Genomic DNA, 24,721 nt, shown 5'->3' on the forward strand with positions numbered 1-24,721 from the left:
TTTTTTAAGAAGGGGGGCTGTGTGGTTCACCTTCTTATTCTAATTTATTGGCCCTGATGACCCCATCCCCCAGGGCCTGTCTCCTAATTATATTTTTTTACCCCAATCCCCAGGGCCGGCCACTGTTTATTATTTTTAAAAAATATATATTTATAGACACACCTAAGACATGCTGGACAAACCGTACGTACCTATCACCATGACGATTTGAGTGATATTCATTAAAAGGCGACTATGCATACAATGAATCCACGTGGAATGTATTTACACCACTAGTGAAGCTCTGACATGTCTGATGCCCTACCGTGCCTAATCCCGGTAGACACCCTTAATACACATGCACACCAAGCTATTCAAAGGGGATTCGACAAAAACTATGTAAGAAACCCCCCTCACGGTTAATAAAACACACATCCACTGCCGGACGTGTAATACTTTTTATTTTACTCTCTGGAAAGGAGAAGAACATCACTTGAGAGTCACAGCGCGCTCCTGGCAGAGCCCAATGCTGAGTTACACCCACCATTGCCTGCTGAGTGCCACACACCTCTGTGTTGTATTCCACCAGCTAGTGCATATGCTATGACACTCTCTAGCCCATGTGCACTGTAACACCACCCCGTGATTATGTCATGCCACACTTGTCTTCGCACGGGTTATATTGCCCCATGTAACATGCCTTCCTCGATGCCTATGTTATAACGCACAGTGCTATGCCATACATATTACAATCTGGGATCCATATCTTTGTCACAGTGCATATGCAACGTTACACTCCCCAGCACATATTTTATATTACAACTTTAGAGACTAGTTAGGTTACACAACACTGCCCTGTGCATATTACACTCCAAGGCGCACAACGCATAGCACGCGCTAGTGCCTGTGCTATCTCGCGCTCTCCAATGAATCTGTCATTGCGCACAATGTATTGCATATTATATTTCACGCCCGGTTCATCTTATATCACACTTTTTGGTGCATAGTTTATACCATACACTATATCTAGTTTTCATTTTCAATCGTGCTCTCAGGACTATGTTCTATATAACACTGTGTTCACCTACCCTTTTCACGGGCATTACATTTTGCGATAGGGGGTGGAGGGTCAGGGGGTGTTTCTGCCAAGTGAGCCCAGAGTCACAGTCACAAACGTCCTCTTCTTCCTGAATAAAAGTGAGATTATGCTGCATTCTTGTTCATATTTTAAGTAGTTCGCACAGACACACGTTTTAAAAACAATAAAGTTCCTAATACCCGCCTTCTCTGAACAGTTAGCTTGCTGCCCCATCCACCTCCTCCCTATCCTCTGTTGTCTGAATCCATGGACTAGCCTCCTCCCTCCTGCCATGCATGGTCTGATGTGCTGCCACTGCCCTCAATTTAGTATGATGTACCAGTCCCCTCCTCCTGCCCTCCATTGCCCAATTCTATGCCCCATCATTGACCTCCTGATTAAACTCTGTGCTTAGCTTGCTGCCCCTATTCTCCTTCCCCCTGCCCTCCGATGTCTTTGTGCATGCCCCTGCACCATCCTTTTTGCCCACCATGTTCCATGGACCTGCCACTCCTATCTACTCTGAGTGTTCTGTTGAGCTGCCACTCCCCTCCCACCTGCCTAGCATTGTCAGATGACTGTAACCTGTCCCTGCCACCTCCACCCTGTCTGTCCACATGCCATGCCCCTATCCTCTTCCTCCTGTCCTACATGGTCCATTGTACTGCCACACCCTTCTGCCCTCCCTGGTCTGTTGTGCTGCAACTGCTCCTCCTGCCTGCCCCGTGCGGTCTGTTGTGAGGCCCCTCCCCCTGAACTTTGTCTGTGCACAGGTCCTGACCCTCCTTTCTATCCTCCATCATCCTTTGTGCATGCCCCTGCACCCTCCTTCTTGCCCATCATAGCCATTGTGCTGCCACTAACCCTCCCACTTGCCATGCATGGTCTTCTGTGCTGCCATGGCCCCTCCCACCTTCCCTGTGTGGTCAGTTAGCTGCCCCTGACCCCCTCCCACCTTCCCTCCATGGTCTGTGTGTATGCCATCACAGTCTCACTGTTGCTCTTCATGGTGTGTCTTGCTTCTAGTGCCCATCCTGCCTGACCTCCATGGCTATCTTGCTGCTCCTGCCCTGCCCCCTTGCCCCCAGCCCTCTGTTTACATGTGCAGACCCCTACTCTCTCGCTCCTGGCTTGTCTGTTCCATTGTAATGCCCCTGATCTGTCCCTCCTGCCCTTTATGGTCTGTTATGCTGCAGCTTTCTCTCCTGTCTGTCCATTATGGTCAGCTAGCTACCATTGCCTCTTGCCCCTCTGTTGTCCATGTGCATGGTCCTGTCCCCTCCCTCTTGCTTTATATGGATTGTTGTGCTGCACTCCCGTCCCGCATGCCCTGTGTGGTGTATTGTGCTGCTGCAAACCCTGATGCCTGCCCTGCAGGGTCAGTTTGGTGCACCTCTCCATGTCCCTCCTGTCCTCTGTTATCCAAGTCCATGTCCCTACCCCATTTCCTTCCATGATCCAATGTACCATACTTGCGAACATTTTGAACTTGGTAAGAGGGAGATTTTGAAAAAAAAACTGGGGTATTGATTTTCCCCTTTGAGTTACATTGAAAAAGAGGAGATTGTAGACAGGAGACAGATCAAATAAAGCCCATTTGAGCTTAAAAACATTGGACGTTTCCTGGCTGAATCGGGTCTGTTGGCATGTATGGTTGTACTACCACTGCCTCTTCCTTCTGCCCACAATGGTCTATTACATTGCCACAGCCTCTCTTGCAAGTCCTGTATTGTTGGTTTGTTGCCCCTGCCCCCCTTTCCACTGCCCTCCATAGTCTGTTGTGCTGCCACGGCCTTTCCTGCCTGCTCAGTGTGGTTAAATTGTTGCCTTTGCACCCTCCTACCTGCCTTCAATTTTCAGAGTCCGTGCCCCTGGCCTCTGCCTCTCAACAGTATCCTAATGAACATCTAGATTGCTAACATTCTATATTTATTACAAAAGTGTGGAACGCCTGACGTCATCTTGATGTAATCAAAACTGTAATACCTAGAGCATTTCCTTTAGAAATTACATATGAGAGGGTCTTATTGGCATCAAAATTATGATTAGTGCTCTAAAAGACTAAAATAAGGACATATTTTCTGAGTTTTCAAATAGCGACTCCGGTTATAATTGCTAAAATGAAAATAAAAGGTTTTGAGAGCCATCTGTTTGTGGAGTGCGTCCTTGCAGCAGAGCGCTTTGAAAAAAAATAATTAAACACGACGGCTTCGGTCGTGAAGGACTGCACCACCCTTGCACCGCTGTGTGGGGCCGGAGGAGCTGTGAACTTTCAGCATCTTTATCGCACAACAGAGTTTAGCAATTATAACCGGAGTGCTGTCTGAAGCCCACTGAGGGTTAAAGAATCACCATAATTATGTATGCATTTTCGGGACCCTCTGAGGGGAATAACGAACTTGACACACTGCGATGACCATAATGCACTATGCTATGTTAGGTGGAGCTACTTAAGCCAAACCCATAACGCAGTGCGCCAACAGCACCGGAAATCCACATGGACTGCCTTTGAGAAAGAAGCCCTGCTTCGAAACGCGTCAGGCACCAAGAACTTTCGGAATGAGCTTGCCGGTATGAAAATAAAAGGTTGAGAGCCATCTGTTTGTGGAGTGCGTCCTTGCAGCAGAGCGCTTTGAAAAGAAAAAAAAAAAATATATATATATATATATTCACTGAAAAAACCATAGGTTTCAGGCACGTTATAGTTAGGAATTAGCATTTAAAAAACCTTAGAAATTCACTGAAGAAACCATAGGTTTCAGGGGCGTTATAGTTAGCTGGACTTTTCACTCGTATAAAACCATTGAAATTCCCCCGTTATAGTTAGTTCAGCTAACTATAACTCGCGCGCCCGCAATGCACTGCTGATGACGTCACATATTACATCACTCATGACATGGTCAGTGACATCACTCATGACATCATTGATGACATCTCAAATAACGGGGGAATTTCAATGGTTTTATACGAGTGAAAAGTCCAGCTAACTATAACGCCCCTGAAACCTATGGTTTCTTCAGTGAATTTCTAAGGTTTTTTAAATGCTAATTCCTAACTATAACGTGCCTGAAACCTATGTTTTTTTCAGTGAATTTCAAAGGTTTTTTAAATGCTGATTTCTAACTATGCCTACAGAGATAGGACATGTGAAGAAAGAAAAAAAAAAACGCACAGAAAGAAAAAAAAGAAGTGCAAAAAGAAGCAACAGAAGTCCTCAAAGACGAAGAAAAGTGCGGGAAGAAGGATAACGTGCAGATAGAACAAACAGAAGAGCAGAAAGAAGCCTTGTTGCAAAATCATCCTGTATCCTCAACTTTTTCAGACGGATACTGGTGGTAACTGAGTCGAACTAACCAGTCCTAGAGCCAGTGCTATGTTAAAAGACACTCAGAATACAGTGTAAACACCTACATACACTAGGGAACACTATGTGTTGGGGTCCCCCTGTGACCAGCATGACCTCCTCTGTAAGCCCCTAGTATATAATAGGGCAGGGGATTAAAACTACCTCTTAAAACGTGCCACAGGGCGTGTTTGCACACGTCACCTTAGGCCCCGTCCCCTCCCTTCCCCACTGTGTAAACACGCCCTGTGGCCGTTTGAAGTTGGGAGATTAAGTCCCCTTGAATCCTAAGGGTCCCTAGGTTCCAACTAGACCACTAGGTACCTCCAGTAAGCGCCACAGAGCTGCGTTGCATAGAGGTGTAAAAAGGGGCATGGCCTCAGAACACCGGTCTGCAACGCAGCTCCCTGGCGCATACTGGAGATACCGGTTGGGCTAGTTGGCCCTCAGGAACCCTCAGTATTGAACGGGAATTAATTCCCCAACTTACAACTGGCCAGGGGGCGCATTTGCAGAGTGCGTGGCCTCCGGCGCGATGCCGGTCTTTTATTTATTTTTTTTAAGAAGGAGGGCTGTGTCCCCCCTTCTTTTTATAATTTACTGGCCCTGGGGACCCCATCCCCCAGGGCCTGCACCCTAATTTTTTTTGATGAAAAAAATAAATTTGGCCCTCCCAAGGCCTTAATCGGCCCCGGGGACCCCAATCCCCGGGTCATGGCCTTTTTAAAAAAAAAGGCTTTAGGAGGGGGCTGCGTTGCCCCCCTCCTCAGGCCACTTATGGCCCCGGGGACCCCATCCCCCGGGGCAGGCCTTTGCTTTTTGTTATTTAAAAAAAAAAAAAAAATTTATAGAAACACCTAAGACATGCTGGACAAACCGTATGTACCTATCACCATGACGATTTGCGTGATATTCATTAAAAGGCGACTATGCATAGAATGAATCCACATGGAATGTAGAGCTAGTGAAGTTCTGACGTGTCTGACGCCCTACCGTGCCTAATCCCGGCGCCCCCGCCGGTGGGTACTCTCCAAGTAGACACCCTTGTCATTTATTTATACAAACATGGGCAGCTATTGACGAGCACATTTAATAAACACGCACACCAAGCCATTCAAAGGGGATTCGACAAAAATTCTACCAAACTATGCAAGAAACCCCCCTCACCGTTAATAAAATACACATCCACCGCCGGATGTGTAATACTTTATTTTACTCTCTGGAAAGGAGACGAACCTCACTTGAGTCACAGCGTGCTCCGGGCTGAGCCCAATGCTGTGTTACACCCACCAGTGCCCGCCGAGTGCCTCACACATCTGTGTTGTATTCCACCAGCTAGTGCGTATGCTATGACACTCTCTAGCCCATGTGCACAGTAACACCACCCCGTGAATATGTCATGCCACACTTGCCTTCGCACGGGTTATATTGCCCCATCTAACGTGCCCTCCTCGATGCCTATGTTATAACGCACAGCGCTATGCCATACATATTACAATCTGGGATCCATATCTTTGTCACAGTGCATATGCAACATTACACTCCCCAGCACATATTGAATATGCTACTTACCAGTATGCATATGTTCTTGGCATGTAGGGCTGCTGACATTCATATCGGTGCATAGATCGCCGCCTAGTGTTGGGTCCGGATGTTGCACGTTGTTGTCCTGGAAGAGTCTTCGAAGTATCCTGAGATAGGTGACTCCTCCCCTGGACCACAGTGCTCATGGGCATCCTCTCCATCCTCAGATTGTTTTTCGCCATTGTGGCAGTGATGGAGTAGATACAGAAAGTGATGACCATGCTTACAGTAATTCTGAGAGCTGCAGCTGCTACAGGCGCCGGGGAGGAGGGTGGGCGATATGAATGTCAGCAGCCCTACATGCCAAGAACAGATGCATACTGGTAAGTAGCATATTCAGTTTGAGGCATGTGGGCTGCTGAATTCATATCTGTGCATAGAATATATAGCAGTACCCTCTATTAGCGGCGGCCACCAGTGCCAGCTGCAGCGGTCTGAAAAAGAGTTTTGAGAACAGCCTGTCCTACAGCTGCCTGCTGTTTTGATTGCACATCTACACAATAGTGTTTGGTAAATGTATGTGTAGTGGACCAGGTGGCTGCTCTACATATATCATGCAAGGGAATGTTTCCCAGGAAAGCCATGGAGGCCCCTAACTTACGTGTTGAGTGGGCTCGTGGGGGAATCGTTAATGTGCGTTTAGCTTTTTGATAGCAAATTTGAATACATTTAACGATCCATCTGGCTATACCTGCTTTGGAGATGGCGTTACCTTTGTGGTGTGGGGCAAAGGCAACGAAAAGTTGTTTCGTTTTCCTGAAGACTTTAGTCCTGTCTATATAGTACATGAGGGCTCTCTTTACATCCAGTGTATGGAGTGCTCTTTCTGCGACAGTTTGTGGGTTTTGAAAGAAAACAGGCAGTTCAATAGTTTGATTCATGTGGAACTGCGATATCACCTTGGGCATGAATTTGGGGTTGGTACGTAGTACGACCGTGTTGGCGTGAACCTGTATGAATGGCTCTTGAACGGTTAGTGCCTGGAGTTCACTAACTCTCCTCAAAGAGGTGATCGCTACTAGGAAAGCTACTTTCCAGGTGAGGAATTGAATCCCGCATGAGTGCAGAGGTTTGAAGGGTGGACCCATCAGTCTGGTGAGGACCAAGTTGAAGTTCCACATTGGAGCTGGTGGGTGGCTTGGAGGAATTACTCATTTGAGTCCTTCCAAGAATGCTTTGATGGCAGGCACTCTGAATAAAGAGAGGTGCTGCCTGTTCTGGAGATAGGCTGATATTGCGGTCAAATGGGCACGTATTGAGGTGTATGCCAGATTGCATCGGTATAGGTGTAAGAGGTAACAAATTATGTTTTGGATGGATGCGTCTAGCGGGTTAATGTCATTGTTAGTGCAATAAATTACGAACCTTTTCCATTTGGCTGCATAGCAAGCTCTGGTAGTGGGTCTTCTAGCCTCCTTAATGATGTCCATACAGTCAGGTGGCAGGTTCAGGTAGCCAAACTCTAGGACTTCAGGAGCCAGATTGCCAGGTTCAGCTGTTGCGGATCTGGGTGCTGAATCTCGCCATGGTTCTGCGTCAAATGCGCGGGTTTGATCCGCAGCCTTTGATGCGGCACCACGGAAAGTTCGAGAAAGGTGGTGTACCATGGTTGGCATGCCCATGTTGGAGCAACCAGGACGAGTGTTAGTGAGTGTTGTCTGAGTTTGCGTGCCACCAGCGGTATCAATGGTGCTGGGGGAAAAGCGTACGCAAATCTGCCGGACCAGTTCATCCATATCGCATTGCCCTGCGACTGCGGATGTGGGAACCTGGCGGCAAAGCTTTGGCATTTTGCGTTTTCGCTTGTGGCGAATAGGTCTATCTCTGGATGACCCCACTGCTGGAAGTACGGTTGGAGTACTGATGGGTGTAACTCCCACTCGTGCATCTGGTGGCTGTGTCTGCTGAGCAGATCCGCCATCTGGTTGTCCTTGCCGGGGAGGTGTTCCGCCATGAGGAACATGTTCCTCTGAATGGCCCACTTCCAAATACTCTGAGCCAGATGAGACAACTGTGGAGAGTGTGTTCCTCCCTGCTTTTGTATGTAGTACATGGCGGTCATGTTGTCCGTCCGGATCAACACGACTTTGTTGCACAAGTGTACTTTGAATGCTTTCATTGCTAGGAAGATTGCCATCAGTTCTAGAAGGTTGATGTGCATCTTCTTTTGTTGTATTGTCCATAGTCCCTGCACTGTGTAATTGAGTACATGAGCTCCCCATCCCTGGAGAGACGCGTCCGCTGTCAGTATTATTTGTGGAACAGGCTCTTGGAACGGTCAGACCTTGCAAAGGTTTTGTGGATTCCACCAATGCAGAGAGTTGTATGCCCGACCGCTCACCAACACTAGGTCTTTTAGTTGCCCGTGAGCCTGATTCCATTGACGTGCTAAGCACTCCTGAAGCGGGCGCATATGTAGTCTCGCGTGTGGGACTATGAAGATGCAGGAGGCCATCATGCCTATCAACTGCATGAACACTCGCGCAGGAAGGGAGTGTTGGGGTTTGAACTTGGAAATCAGCATTTGCATGCCGTTGATCCTCACTAAATTTGGCTGAGCTGTGGCCGCCAGAGTGTCTATGGTCGCACCTAGGTACTGTTGTACGTGTGCGGGTTGGAGATGTGATTTTGGGTAATTTAATGAGAACCCCAGACTGTGAAGAAGGTGAATGGTGCGGGACATGTGGCTGGCACATTGCTGGGCTGACTTTGCTTGAACAAGCCAGTCGTCCAGGTAAGGGTAGACGTGAATGTGTTGCCTCCGTAGATGTGCAGCCACAGTAGCTAGGCACTTTGTGAAGACTCTGGGTGCTGTTGTTACGCCGAAGGGAAGAACCTTGAATTGGTAGTGCTGCCCTTGAACAGTGAACCCGAGATATTTTTTGTGTGAGGGGTGAATGGGTATGTGGAAATACGCATCTTTGAGGTCTAGCGTGGCCAGGAAGTCTCCCTGTTTGAGCAGCGGGAGGACTTGTTGTAGGGTGAGCATGTGGAAATGCTCTGAGAGAATGTAGCGGTTGAGGGGTCTTGGGTCTAGTATAGGTCTGAGTGACCCGTCCTTTTTTGGTATTAAGAAGTACAGGGAGTACACCCCCGTGCCTTGCTTGTGGACGGGTACGACCTCTATTGCGCCTTTTTCCAGCATACTGAGCACTTCCTGCTGTAATAGCGCTAAGTGCTCTGAGGACATAGGACGGTGTTTTGGTGGTATTGTGGGTGGAGTGGAGGTTAATTCTAGGCAGTAACCGTGTTTGATAATATCTTTGACCCACCTGTCCGTGGTGATGGTGTTCCACGTGGACAGGAACCTTTGTAGCCTTCCCCCGACAGGTGTTATGTGGTCGGGAGGAAGGTAGAGGGCGTCACTGTTTGTTCTTGGGGAAGGACCTGGTATTGCCGTATCCGCGTCCTCTGCCCTTTGTGCTGGAGCCACGATACCCACCCCGGGTGTTTTTATCGTAGGTACTTTGTGTGTTGCCCTTGTTGTAGGTTTGCTGTGACCCTTGTCCTCTGCCTGCTCCTCTATTTCCGGGGCGACGAAAGGAGCCACTCCGAAAAGGTCTGCGTTTGGAGAGCCCCCATGGACTTTGCAGTGTCTGTGTCCTTTTTAGGTCTCGCCTGATTCAGCGCTTGCGCTGATCTGGCCGAGACATTTTGTAAAGAGGCTTTTTCAAAGTGCTGCCGTGGCCTAAAGCTACAGTGCACGTGAACGTGCACGCGCGCCCTCCGTTGCACGCGATCGTAATCGCGATTGCGATCACTTTCACTTTCGCCGCGTTGCCAAAGCTTGTTTAAAATTGAAATTGACATAGTGGCGGCCGCCGGCCACAGCCTCCTCCTGCTGAGCTTTAATTCACGCGCATTTCTTTGACCTATCTGCATGAAGGTTGTTCATAGCACCTCCCGCTGACCGGCTCGAGTGATTCTTCCTAAACTGCTTTTAATACTTTTCTTGTAATATGCTCCGGGCACCGTGTTTAGCACCTATTAATTCCCATTGTCTCCGCACCCATCTCCCTCTCACCGCCCCGCCCCCTCCCCCCACCATCTCACATGGTCACACCCCGTTACCACACAACCTCCCTGTCACCTGTGTGAAGGCGGTACCCCTATGTTTGAATCACAGCAAAAGCAACTCCGCTTTCCATCCTTCCAGGATCGATGCAAAGAGCCTTTCAGATGGGCTGCGCTGCTGTGAGATGAGGCAACTCAGCAGCATCACCAGACGGCGAGCGCGACACCCACATATCCCACAATCCTTTGCATGATATTTACATACAACCCCCCAAGTCACTTCTCTTTCATTCTTATGGAATAAAAATAATTTTATTGATTCATATGTACTACAAAATGTTGAGGTTTACAACTATACTATAGAATTGTTTATTTCACCAAACTGCAGCACCACTCTCACCGTGATAGGTGATTATGATTTTTGGGAGGTCCACTTGTAATCGTCTAGTGTAGTGAGCAGGACCAGTTTTGGACTTTTCCATCGTGGGTACGATAGTCACTTGTACTTCGTGTGACAGTGATTAATTGTAATTCACAATTTTTGAAAGGCAATTCCTGGAGGAGTTGTCTGACTAACGCATGGTTAAAATTAGTATTTCTAAAGCGCACACAACAGCAGCTAACGGGGAGTTCTTTAATTGAGCTGCGTATCAAACAAGCATGATGATACGAATGAAGTTAAAACCCAACAGTTAAAAGTAATTTCTTTTATTTAGCTGCATATCAAACAATGATTTACGATAGAAATGAAATTAAAAAACCAAATTGGTTTAGCAGTAAGAACAAGCTGATATTTCCAGGTAATCTTAAAAAAAAACAAGACCCATTTTAGGGGAGAGCAAGGAATATAGTGCTCAGTTCTGTTGCTAGAGGTCATAACCCTGCCTTATACATAAGGCCCCCCCTTTCACACTATGGCTAGCGTGAAAGGGTGTGCAGTGGGGTTTTTGTTGGGCGTTCCACCACAACATGACGCTGCCCCTGGCCTACACAGGAGGCAGCGCCAAAATTTAGACCAGGAAAATCCTGGTCTTAAATTGGCGCAACAAGGAGAAATGCATTATTTCTCCTTGTTAGGTCTCGCCTGATTCAGCGCTTGCGCTGATCTGGCCGAGACATTTTGTAAAGAGGCTTTTTCAAAGTGCTGCCGTGGCCTAAAGCTACAGTGCACGTGAACGTGCACGCGCGCCCTCCGTTGCACGCGATCGTAATCGCGATTGCGATCACTTTCACTTTCGTCGCGGCCGCGTTGCCAAAGCTTGTTTAAAATTGAAATTGACATAGTGGCGGCCGCCGGCCACAGCCTCCTCCTGCTGAGCTTTAATTCACGCGCATTTCTTTTATTGTGTACTCGGCACCCAAACAGTGTTTTATTTTTTTTATTGAAATTGACAACACAGGCGCCGTTGTTGTCAATTTCAATTAAAAATAATGTTTGCGTGCCGAGTACACATCAAAAGAAATGCGCGAGTGCGCCACATTAAGGCTAAAGTATCCATCAGCTGCTTGTTTTTTTTTTTTTGGTCTCCGCGTCTCTATTCGGGATCCTCTACTCCTTCCATAATTTCCATACATCCGTGGCTGTGCCCTCCACCATAAACTTCTCTGGTGGGCACAGCTCCATTGTGCCACTGTGCCCTTGTATTCATTGTGTAAGTCGACGCTTCGGACATGTTTTAACAAAATTCAGATGTTCTCCCCCGCATTACAAGTTGACGATTGTCTTCCATTTAATCTTGTTTGAGTAAACCTTCCACTGTTGCTTCCGATGTTGTACTACGTACATGTGTACGAGAAAGAAAAAAAGTTGGCACTGTTCCGTTATGCTGGGTGGCGGGTGTACTTTACGCTTGTGTGAGGGAAGTTTGTACAGATGCAGTCTATGATGATGCTGAGGAGAGCAGGCGCTTATTCTGTTCTGAGACTTGCTGAGGATTGACAAGAACGTTTCCGATCTACCAAAGCCAGTTTGTTTGAGGAAAATATGCATTTTTTTATTATTCATTACTGTCCTGATGTAAAAAAATCCTAATGCTGTCCAGCTACTACTGTGAAGCTGAAGTCTTGATGTAAATGTCATTATTACAATTGGATTAGTCATTCTACCAGTGTGACTGTCTCGAGCTGTCTAGAGTTGATGTATACTTTATTTTTATTCTGTTTTCCGAGTTTTAGTTTGCCCCGATACCTCGGCTAACAAAATGCAGTGCCTCCGGATAGTCGTTTTTTTCCGCCTTTGGTATGAGTGGCGAAGAGCCTGCAGACACAGTGGCGGCCGCCGGCCACAGCCTCCTCCTTCTGAGCTTTAATTTACGTGCATTTCTTTTATTGTGTACTCGGCACCCAAACAGTGTTTTCTTTTTTTTATTGAAATTGACAACACAGGCGCCGTTGTTGTCAATTTCAATTAAAAATAATGTTTGCGTGCCGAGTACACATCAAAAGAAATGCGCGAGTGCGCCACATTAAGGCTAAAGTATCCATCAGCTGCTTGTTTTTTTTTTTTGTCTCCGCGTCTCTCTTCGGGATCCTCTACTCCTTCCATAATTTCCATACATCCGTGGCTGTGCCCTCCACCATAAACTCTCACTAATAAAGCACAAACTTGAGTTTGCTGAGACACAGAATCTAGACATAGTCTTCATTACAGAGAGTTGGCCGGGTATAGCGTCCAAACCAGAGCTGGTTCAAGCGCTGCGTATCAGCTACAACCATTTTTAAAGTAAACAGGATGGGAAACAAGCATATGCAATGCAATAGGTCTCACATTTGCGAAATTTTAAGCAATTGGCATTGCAAATGACAATGCCTTTTATTTATCTGTTTTAAAAACTAACACATATTTAAAAGGTTTGTCATTTACAATGCCAGTAGCTCAAAGTCTCGCAAATGCGAGACCTATTGCATTGCAAATGCTTGTTTATTTTTTCTAGGGTGGTGTCAACTTCTGGCCCGAATAAGTAGTCGGGGTTGACCGGCTGATTGAGGATGTTATTTTGAACCTCAGGTTTGAATCCGGAGATTCGTAACCAGGCGTGTCGTCGTAGCATGACGCTGGTGTTTATTGCTCTGGCAGCTGTATCTGCGGCATCCAGTGCACACTTAATGGATGCGTTCGTGAGGAGTTGTCCCTCCCTGATGAGGATCTCTGCTCCCTCTTTGTATTGGTCAGGGAGATGTTGGAGTAGGGTTTCTAATGTGTCATAGTGTGCGCGATCGTAGCGAGCTAGGAGCGCCTGGGTATTGGCAATACGCCATATGTTAGCTGCCTGGGCTGCAACCCGTTTGCCGGAGGTCTCGAGCACCTTGGACTCTTTGTCCGGGGGAGGAGCATCCCCAGTTGTCTGCGAGTGCGCCCGTTTGCGAGCATTTGCGACTACGATGGAATCCAGAGGCAACTGGCCTCTAATGTACGTAGGGTCCCCAGGAGCCGACCTATATTTCTTGTCGATCCTGGGGTTTATTACTCTTGCCCTGGTGGGTTCTTTGAAAATGTCCTTTGCTGGTTTGAGGACACCCTTCAACATGGGTAGAGTTTTGATATTTCTCTCTGAGGATGCGAAAGTATCCATTAGAAAATCGTCCTCGATTGTGTCAGAGTGGAGTTGCACACCATTATTTGCCGCAGCACGTTCAATTAGGGCGTTGAATGCGGCAGTGTCCTCTGTGGGAGACGTTTTTGCGCCATATAGCTGCGTGTCCTGTGTATCCATAGGTGCACCTGTGTCTACAGCATCATCCCAAGCCTGGTCAGGGTCCTGTTGGCCTTCAGGGTCCATCTCTCTGGGGTAGGGGACGTCGTCACCCATATAGTCCTCCAAAACGTCGGTTTCGGAGTGTGTCGGAGAGAAGGACTGTGGATCTGGGTAGGAGGTATGGAGACGTTCGTAAAGAACGGGTTCCGAATCCGCTGGCAGCTTTTTCTTTAGCGGGATCCGGTAGGAGTCCAAAGCGTGTTCGGAAGATATTCTCCGCTTGTGGAGCATAATTCTGCCGGTGTCGGCATCGATGATGTGGGACGGTGACGTCTCCAGAGGAGAGCGTTCGGCAGGTGTGATCCTAGTTTGGGTGACACGTGTTCTTATTTCAAACATTTTGGGCGCCGTGGATGGCGGCAGGCCAAAGGTGATATGGGGTGGTGCTGGAGAAGCTTTTTGAGCTGTTTTCGGCTCAGGGCCCGACGTGTCCTGGAGGGCTGCCTTTACTTTGATGCGTTGCAAGGACGCTGCAACTTGTCGCACCTGGAGCGCCGACGGTTCTTTGGCGCCGAGCGGTTCTGTAGAGGCAGGCGTGGGCTTCTTCGGGGCCACGGGGTCATCGAGTCGAGGAGAGGTAGTAGCCGTCGACGGCGTCGATGATTGGGCCTTAGGTGCTGCTTTCGAAGTGGTGTGCGACGCAGCGGCCATTTTGACCTTCGTGGCCGGAGCCGATTGTTTCGGTGCCGGGTGCCGAGGCGGTTTGTCGGTACCGATGGCCTTTTTCCGTATGTCGGCGCCGACGTCGGCTGCTGCGAGTTCGGCACCGAAGTCCCGTTTGGTGCGGTCGGCGCCGACGGGTTTTGCTGTCGTCGAAGGTGTAGTGGGCTTCGATCCGACCAGTGTCACTTTTAGTTTCGGTTTCTGTGGAACCGACACGACTTTTGGTTTCGGTTTCGATGAAGGGAAAACCAGTCGTTTTGGGTACTAATGGCTGTCGCTGAATGTCCGAGGCCGGGCCCGAGGGCGGGGCCGAAGAACTGCGGGATAGGTCTTGGGTAAGGCCCGAAGGCGATCCCTCGACCGGAGCCATAGATTGACGCACTGGGATATCCTCCGTCTGTACGGGTAGGCCTTGCTCGTCACCGGAGCTACTGTCTTCGGCCCCTAAGGCCTCATTGTAGTCTCCTACCTCGGTGTCGTCTTCATCCCTGTGAAAGTTGTTCTTCGATGTCTTCCGATCCGGAATTGTGTTCGGAAGCGGGGCTGGAGGGTAGGTTCTCCACGCCTTCCACATCTTCGTCCTCGGCGCTGAAGATGTTGGTCGGGGCCGGTGCCGCTTGCTGCGCTTCAAGTCTCGCTGCTCGTCGATTCCGAAGAGTCTTTTTGGATCTGAATCGGGCACAGGCCATACATGTGGATTCGTCGTGATCCGGTGAAAGGCATTTGTTGCACACCGGGTGGACATCGACATGGGGATATTTTGCATTGCAGGACACCGCTTGAATGGTGTCCTCGATTCCATCGTCGATGGTGTCGATGCGAAAAAGTTGTTTTTGAAGTTAGTAAACTAGCAAGTAACTGTCGATACCGATCGGGAACAGTACCGACGCGAACTAAAGGCCTTTTGGCATCAAGCCAAGTTTCTGTAATAAACAGCAGATCAGGATGTTTATCAATAAGAAGGTCATATACATCGTGTTTATGAAAGCTAAGTGACCTCACATTAATGAGGCCGCAGGATAGCGAGGAATTGCTAGCCCTGGTGTCTGCTGGCGCTGTGCTGAAGCGGAATTGGCAGTGACTACACCCTTCATTCTCCCCTACCCTTACGCTGTGGTGACCAGTAGTGCACACATTAGAGGAGAAACTTACTAATTCACTCCTGCTCCAGGTAAATCTACAATCCGGGCCAGGGGTTGAGTCAAGATAAGCACATCCGAACCCAATGGCGGAAAAAAACAATCTGAGGATGGAGAGGATGCCCATGCGTACTGTGGTCCAGGGGAGGAGTCACCTATCTCACGATACTTCGAAGACTCTTCCAGGACAACAACGTGCAACATCCGGACCCAACACTAGGCGGCGATCTATGCACAGATATGAATTCAGCAGCCCACATGCCTCGAACTTTATATTACAACTTTAGAGACTAGTTAGGTTACACAACACTGCCCTGTGCATATTACACTCCAAGGCGCATAGCACGCGCTAGTGCCTGTGCTATCTCGCGCTCTCCAATGAATCTGTCATTGCGCACAATGTATTGCATATTATATTTCATGCCCCGGTTCATCTTATATCACACTTTTTTTAGCATAGTTTATACCATATACTATATCTAGTTTTCATTTTCAATCGTGCTCTCAGGACTATGTTCTATATAACACTGCGTCCACCTACCCTTTTCACGGGCATTACATTTTGCGATGGGGGTGGAGGGTCAGGGGGTGTTTCTGCCAAGTGAGCCCTGAGTCACAGTCACAAACGTCCTCTTCTACCTGAATAAAAGTGAGATTATGCTGCATACTTGTTCATATTTTAAGTAGTTAGCACAGACACACATTTTAAAAACAATTAAGTTCCTAATACCCACCTTCTCTGAACAGTTAGCTTGCTGCCCCATCCACCTCCTCCCTATCCTCTGTTGTCTGAATCCATGGACTAGCCTCCTCCCTCCTGCCATGCATGGTCTGATGTGCTGCCATTGCCCTCCATTTAGCATGATGTACCAGTCCACTCCTCCTGCCCTCCATTGCCCAATTCTATGGTCCATCATTGACCTCCTGCTTAGCCTCTGTGCTTAGCTTGCGGCCCCTATTCTCCTTCCCCCTGCCCTCCGATGTCTTTGTGCATGCCCCTGCTCCATCCTTTTTGCCCACCATGTTCCATGGACCTGCCACTCCTATCTACTCTGCGTGTTCTGTTGAGCTGCCACTCCCCTCCCACCTGCCTAGCATTGTCAGATGACTGTGACCTGTCCCTGCCACCTCCAGCCTGCCTGTCCACATGCCATGCCCCTATCCCCTTCCTCCTGTCCTCCATGGTCCATTTTACTGCCACACACTTCTGCCCTCCCTGGTCTGTTGTGCTGCAACTGCTCCTCCTGCCTGCCCCGCGCGGTCTGTTGTGAGGGCCCCAGCTGCCCCTTACCCCCTACCATCTTCCCTCCATGTTCTGTGTGTATGCCATCATAGTCTCATTGTTGCTCTCCATGGTGTGTCTTGTTTCTAGTGCCCATCCTGCCTGACCTCCATGGTCATCTTGCTGCTCCTGCCCTGCCCCCAGCCCTCTGTTTCCATGTGCAGACCCCTATTCCCTCCCTCCTGGCTTGTCTGTTCCATTGTAATGCCCCTGATCCGTCCCTTCTGCCCTTTATGGTCTGTTATGCTGCAGCTTTCTCTCCTGTCTGTCCATTATGGTCAGCTAGCTACCATTGCCTCTTTCCCCTCTGTTCTCTGTTGTACATGTGCATGGTCCTGTCCCCTCCCTATTGCTTTCTATGGATTGTTGTGCTGCACTCCCGTCCCGCATGCGCTGTGTGGTGTATTGTGCTGCTGAAAACCCTGATGCCTGCCCTGTAGGGTCAGTTTGGTGCACCTCTCCATGTCCCTCCTGTCCTCTGTTATCAGAGTCCATGTCCCTACCCCAATTCCTCCTGCCTACCATGATCCAATGTACCATACTTGCGAACATTTTGAACTTGGTAAGAGGGAGATTTTGAAAAAACAAACTGGGGTATTGATTTTCCCCTTTGAGTTACATTGAAAAAGAGGAGATTGTAGACAGGAGACAGATCAAATAAAGCCCATTTGAGCTTAACAACATTGGACGTTTCCTGGCTGAAACGGGTCTGTTGGCATGTATGGTTGTACTACCACTGCCTCTTCCTTCTGCCCACAATGGTCTATTATATTGCCACAGCCTCTCTTGCCAGTCCTGTATTGTTGGTTTGTTGCCCCTGCCCCCCTTTCCACTGCCCTCCATAGTCTGTTGTGCTGCCACTGCCCTTCCTGCCTGCCCAGTGTGGTAAAATTGTTGCCTCTGCACTCTCCTACCTGGCTTCAATTTTCAGAGTCCGTGCCCCTGGCCTCTGCCTCTCAACAGTATCCCAATGAACAACTAGATTGCCAACATTCTATATTTATTACAAAAGTGTGGAACGCCTGACGTCATCTTGATGTAATCAAAACTGTAATACCTAGAGTATTTCCTTTAGAAATTACATATATGAGAGGGTCTTATTTGCATCAAAATTATGGTTAGTGCTCTAAAAAACTAAAATGAGGACATCTTTTCGGAGTTTTCAAATAGCGACAAACCACTTTAAAATAATTTATATCTTTATTTTTTTTATCCAGTTGACCACTTGATTAAATGTTGCACCTAGGGGAGAGGATGTGGTGTTACTTCCAGAGCTGCAGACTTTGCAACTGGGGAACCAGGTTGGAGTTTCTGCTTCAGCTCAACATTCTGTGATTCTGGTTAAATCACTTAATCTCCCCATGTCTACAACCAAAATGAATTTGATCTTGTGTGATGTAACCAATGCTAATGTAAAGCACTCCAATACCTGACAAGTCTGCACTATATAAAACTGCAGATACACACAAAATAAGTGTTTTGCACACTTCTGTCATTGGGCTACATGTGGGCTACATCTGGGTGATATTTGTGCTGCATTTGGGCTCTTTTGTCTCTGGTGGCCATCTTGGGAGATTTATTTGTTATGAAGTTTCCTAATTTCCTCATTTACTGCAGTCTCCTCAGTAGGAAATACTTTCAGTTTTTAATTTTGGTTCCATCAAGAAGGCATTGAGATGTGTCACACATTTGCCATAAATTCAGAATGTTAGCACTCTAGTTGCTTATTAGATCACTGTAGTAAAGCTACTGCTCACCAGGGAAGTCTGCTGCTGGTATTCAAAGTGCATGTTTCAGTCTGCATGTCAGAATTTTTTTATGAAATAGAAGGGGATTTGAGAAGTCAAAATGTGCCCTAATTTTTATTTCTGCAGCACTAATCATAATTTCTATGGCAAAATGAACCCCCTCATTTTGTTCCTTTGTAAATTAAATATTTTAAGTGTTACCACTTTATTCCAATCAAGATGGCTTCAGGTGTGCCATACTTTTGTCATAAGTAAAACTGTTAGCGCTCTAGTTGTTCGTTAGAACACTCTGGGACATTCTGTCATTGGGCTATACTTGGGCTACATCTGGGTGATATTTGGGCTACATTTGGGCTCTTTTGTCTCTGGTGGCCATTTTGAGAGACTTATTTGTTATGATGTTTCCTAATTTCCTCATTTACTACAGTCTCCTCAGTAGGAAATACTTTCAGTTTTTTACTTTGATTCCATCAAGAAGGCATTCAGATGTGTCACACATTTGCCATAAATTCAGAATGTTAGCACTCTAGTTGCTTATTAGATCACTGTAGTAAAGCTACTGCTCACCAGGGAAGTCTGCTGCTGGTATTGAAAGTGCATGTTTCAGTCTGCATGTCAGAATTTTTTAATGAAATAGAAGAGGATTTGAGAAGTCACTCAAAATGTGCCCTAATTTTTCTTTCTGCAGCACTAATCATACTTTCTATGGCAAAATGAACCCCCTCATTTTGTTCCTTGTTAAATTAAATGTTTTAAGAGTTACCACTTTATTCCAACCAAGATGGCTTCAGGTGTGCCATACGTTTGTCATAAGTAGGACTGTTAGCACTCTAGTTGTTCTTTAGAACACTCTGGGAAGCTGCCGTAGAACACAAAGGAATCAACTGACAGTCTCTGCCCTTGTTGGATGTACATGTTTTACTGAGAATGTCAGACTTCATTCTCACATGACTGAGAAAGATAATGGGAATTTACAGAAAATATGCTCTTAGTTTAGCTTATAGATCACCTTCCAAACCTCTGTGGGAAAAGCATGAGAAAATAGTTTTCTCAAACATGATTCATGATATCACAGCAGAAGGCTTTTTCACATGGTAAAATCACCTTAGAACACACCACAATTCCTAAAAGGAGTATGGTACCATCAACAAATGATTTATAATGTAACTAAAGTCTTAAAACCTTCTATTAACTGCAATGACTTTTAATGAGGTGCTATCCTGTATTTTGGTCCCAAGATAGCTGCCAACACTTCTTGGATGAAGTGCTGACAGCCAATCAGATCTCATGATGAGATGTGTGGTTAGACTCCGCCCAGATATATATGTGATTTTACTTTTGATTTTCTCAGGAACTACTGAACGGATTTACACCATTTAAGCAAAAGGCACCAGTCTGAACGGAGGACTACCTCTTTGCCAAATTTCAAGTAATTCTGTTCAGCCGTTCGGGCTGTACCTTCGACTAAAGATCCTATGGGAAAATGCATGGGGAAAACGCGTTTTGGGACCCCCCCTTTTTTCTCAGCCCCCGCTTGACGAATCACCCGAGACTTTCAGGGTAGGAGCTGAGCGGAGCGCCCCATTAGTTTTGAAAAATTCACGAAGATAAGTCAACCGGCGCCAAAGTTATTCAAAATAGAATTTTCAGATTTCCTATGGGAACTCGGTCCTAACTATAACTATCTACTGGCGACCGCCAGTAGATAATTACATATATATATATACACTATGTTAAATGGTAGTCTGAGTAGTATGTTCAGCGTAAGACTATCAAAGCTACAGGAACTTTAACCTTTTTTCCATATAAATTGCCCCGGAGTTCTATTTCTAGTGACATTCTAACAATTGTTTAACATTCAATAAATCACTCATGACACTGTTCTGTTTTTACCGTAGTTTTGATTAATTTGTGTTAAATGCTCCTTAACATTTTCGATTTGAATGCATTTCAATTTAAATGTGTCCTCTAGTTTTCGATGCTCAGTTATAAATGACTTTCCGTTAATAAGGATTTCCATGACTTGGTTTCCGCCAATATGCTTTCTACGTTTTTGTTTTTCTATGAATCTACCTACTTCCACTTCGAGAACTAGATTATCTAAAACCATACAATGCAGATCACCGACATTCGGAGAATTGGAAAACTTTACCAAAGTAGATTGGGGCTTGAGCAAGAGTTTATGTAATCTGAAATGCGTTCTTTTTCTGGTAATGAACATAAAGAATCAAGTTAGAAATTAAAGCATTTTTCTTTGACTGAAGAAGCACTTTGGAAGAGGTTTCTTTATCAGATTGACGGGCAGATCTGTCAACAATATATTCATCAGACTCTCCAGCAAATCTGAAATGTCATTACTCTCGTCAATAAAAAAGGAAATTCACACCAAATATATTTTTCTAAGTCTTACAATCCACACAAAGGTATTTGAAGTGTGCATAATAAGCTAAAGCAGTCTGTACTCACTGCCACTCAGACTCCACAATTTCTTTCACATGACATGGCTGTGCCCGCGGCTTACGCCATACTGGGCTCGCGTGGGCTCTACCCTTTCTGTGGTTCTGGGCATTCCCATACAGTTGTAGCCCAAAATGGCTTTGCTGGAGGTGTTGGATGAATTGAAGGGGGGTGCGGGGAATATCGTGGAGACAGCACGCTAATTGGACGGTAAGGGATATGGCTCGAACTTGGAAATAACCATCCCCAAGGAAGCTGAAACAATTGAGTGATGGCATGGATTGGTGCCTTAAATTGGAGGAGCCTATCTATATTATCAGGGTCTGCCCGGCTAAATTTTCTGTTTGGTCACAACTTGTACATACCTTTTCACAGCACATGTTTACAATGTAGTCACTTTGAGTTTGGTAGTCTGTAACAAAAGTCTGTTCCTTCTAATTTTAGTTAGGAGGGTGAATCGAACACCTACCTGTCAAGTGGTAATACAGTTCTCCCATAAACAGGACCATGATACAAATAAAAAGGTTCCAGAAAAAGAGAACTCACCAGCTCCTCCAACTTAAATACCAGCGAGAAAAAAAGAATGAAGAGCACAGCTGAAGACTTGGTCATTGTGTACCTAGAATGGTGGAATATGAGAGGTAAGGGAGACGAGTGAGCAGAGAAGCACTTAAGATGGGCAACACAAAAGTGACAGAGGACAAATAAAATACAACATACCATTAAACAAGGCTGAGGTACAAAGACACTGGATTGCCAGAAAACTGCTTGTAACACATTTGTCTGTATTCCAGATGATGTAGTGTTGGATGAGAAGTCCCAATTAAAATGATTGTCTAAAACCATTTATTTATTTTTTATCCGGAAACTTGGAGCTGTATAATGCGATTTCCGTTTCGGCACATAGATCTAAAATCAATGTAAATATCTCTGCAAATTGACTCTCCCTGACCTTGAAGAGTGCAGAGTTTTCGGTTGGAAATTCAAAATTTTATCCAAAGACTTGAGAGACTATTACCACCATTGTTGTGAAGATGTTCATGAGTAAATTTGACAGCTGGTCTCACCAGGCAATCCAGCAACCTGGTCACTGTGATCCAACACTAGAGTCTGGTTTAATTAGCAGAGCCTTTGGCTCATTTATTCCAGGACCCAACGCTTATAATCGTGAATGCAATGTTTTTGACTGAGATTTCACCAACATACGTTGGTTTCTATCATTTCATTTTACAAATCATGAAGCCTTAGCCAAGAAATATTCAGAAACTAAGTGGCACAACCCTACACATCAAAATGTAAATATTGTAGAGCCTTCTGAGCAATCCCTTATATACAGCAATAGGTTGTTCAAAAGTCAATTCAAGATAATTTTTTCTTCTTTTGTTTTTATTCCTTCATCTTCACATACATTTAAATGTCTTCGGCAAAGATTCGTGGCCAACATATGTTTCGTCTTCCGGTATATCAACCACTGACTTCATCAGGGCTCCATGTATAACGTTACTATGTCCTATAATCCTGCGTCAGCATGAATTAAATTGCCATCAAAGGACGAAAATGTATTTCTGAAATACAGACGGATGCCTTGACTATCAGGAATGATTATTTGAACTGTGGACCAATAACACAAGTAAGGTGAAATTCTAGGCACAAAACATCGATATTGGGCCTTTGACAGTTGCATTTATAGTGACACGACTATAGGACATAGTACAGGGATACATAGAGCCCTGATCAAGTCAGTGGTTGAAATACTGAAAGACGAAACACGTGTTGGCTACGAATCTTTGCTGAAGTTGTTTGACTATATGCGAAGATGAAGAAATAAAAAGAAAAGAAGAAAAACTAATCTTGAATTGACTTTTGAACAGCATATTTCTGTATATAAGGGGTTAATCAGCAGACTTTTTACATTATTTGTTATTTGAGGGCAGTTGCCTCTGATATTTGAATGGGACAGTGGCCGCTCCCTCTCCTTGGAGCACCACAAGAGGTCTCAAGACTACAAGGGAAACATACAGTTTGCGCAATCTATAACCTTGCCACTTAAATCTTTGTTGTGTCAAAATGTAAATATATTGATGTCCAGCATATTCTTATGGCTGTACGGTCTTAAAAAGTAATGCAATGGGCTCGATTTCCCTAGACATCAATAGATTCCAAAGCACCTTATTTCACAGACTGCTTCTTTACACTTAATTTGCAGTACCAAGTGTTTAAAGCACTATCCATCTAATCTATCTATCCCATTATTGTTTATATGGCTACAGTTCTATAAAAAAAAGTTTCACCATCCCTAAAAAAGCAATCAATTAAAGGTTTCTGAAGACAAAAATCAGTAAAATTCACCTGGGCAGGTCATTTGTATTCCACTTCGCTAAAAATTGTGGATGCAGGCTTTACATGTTGCAAAAGGTTAACATCCAGACAGGTGAAAATGAGTGGGCCCACAACCAATATCAGAAGTACAGTTCCTACTTCTTCCTGATGAAAGGGTGAGTCATCGCCTCCAATCCAGTGTGAATGTCTAAGGTATAGGTAAGGCTCATGGATGCTCAGTGACGGAAGTGGACCATTCACAGGAGTAAACAAGGAAGTCGATCAGTGCCCACAACATGGAAGAGCAAGCCAACCCTGCACAAAAGAGCTCACCCTCAGCTCCGCCCTGGCCACATTGGTGTGTAGGTTAGAGGTTTTTATAAAGTACATGTACCACGGTTTTGTTGTTGCAAAGCAGTATACTCCATTACCCATATTTATGGAATTCAACTTATTGATCACTAAAACGATGAAAGGTTCAGCCTATCCGACACAAATCTATAAATGTGAAATGAGGTTGACACATTGGAAGTCCACAATAAAATCGCCGAGTTACCTTACCGGCTAGTGACAGCAGAGATTCTGCTCTTTTTACCCCCATTATCACCTGCGACCCATTCCCAAAAGTGCAATCCTCACCACCCACAAAGTTCAAGATAGAGAGTGCCAGGACAGAGGATGCTCTGCAAATACTTACAGCGAGACAGTGATGTACAGAAAGCTCCAGTTTGACAGGCCAATGTCTAGTGCGGTTGCCAGAGCTAATAGGAAAAACAAAAGGATCAGAGTTAGTGAGAAGCAGCTAAGATGATCAGATGTTTTCACCAACAGAAGCGTGACTGCACTGAACTCAAAATGTACAAGTCAGTCTAGACAAGAGAGGAAGGTTACCAAAAAGTATAGCAGAACACAATATCGTAACAGCTGGCTTAATACATAACCAATAAGAATCTAGTCATTGCAGTGGCATTTAAGTGGCAGTGACTACAGGCCAGTATCTTCAAGGTAATTTGTTCCAGTTAGAGTACATGTACACAGGCAAGGTCCAAACATGTTTCGATCAAGAAACCCAGAAGATCTACAGCCCAGTTAAGACCTCTTGTCAGATGGCTTCGTAGCTGGCATACAGAGAACAAGACTTATTACATCACCTAGATGCGGTGGCAGACAACACCAAATGAACCATTCACAGCACAAGACATAGTACCTCCCTTCCTTACAATACAAAAGCCCAAATCAACATTCAGCAATGATTTTGCAAAGTTATCTACACAATGAACCAACAACCAAACACAATATCCAAAATCAAAACATGGAACACCACACCTAAAGCTAGATTAGTCACAAACAACAAGTATGT

General features: G+C 45.8%; 1 protein-coding gene across 4 annotated transcripts in view; it reads right to left on the bottom strand.

Annotated features, from left to right (window-relative positions):
- The window catches only part of SLC35H1 (solute carrier family 35 member H1), a 169,004-nt gene that overhangs the window by 59,902 nt on the left and 84,381 nt on the right, over window positions 1-24,721 (bottom strand). For all 4 annotated transcript variants that reach the window (XR_014966848.1, XR_014966847.1, XR_014966849.1 and 1 more), the window contains 2 exons: window positions 24,059-24,122; window positions 21,589-21,661 (listed from right to left, as the gene is read on the bottom strand). Coding sequence is in view for 1 of the 4 variants with exons in the window: in XM_085619392.1 (XP_085475518.1) it covers window positions 21,589-21,661; window positions 24,059-24,122 (137 nt within the window). In the remaining 3 variants the exon portion in view is untranslated. The remainder of the gene's footprint in view (window positions 1-21,588; window positions 21,662-24,058; window positions 24,123-24,721) is intronic.

The sequence above is a fragment of the Triturus cristatus genome, chromosome 7 (genome assembly GCF_964204655.1).
Source record: "Triturus cristatus chromosome 7, aTriCri1.1, whole genome shotgun sequence".
Taxonomy (NCBI): domain Eukaryota; kingdom Metazoa; phylum Chordata; class Amphibia; order Caudata; family Salamandridae; genus Triturus; species Triturus cristatus.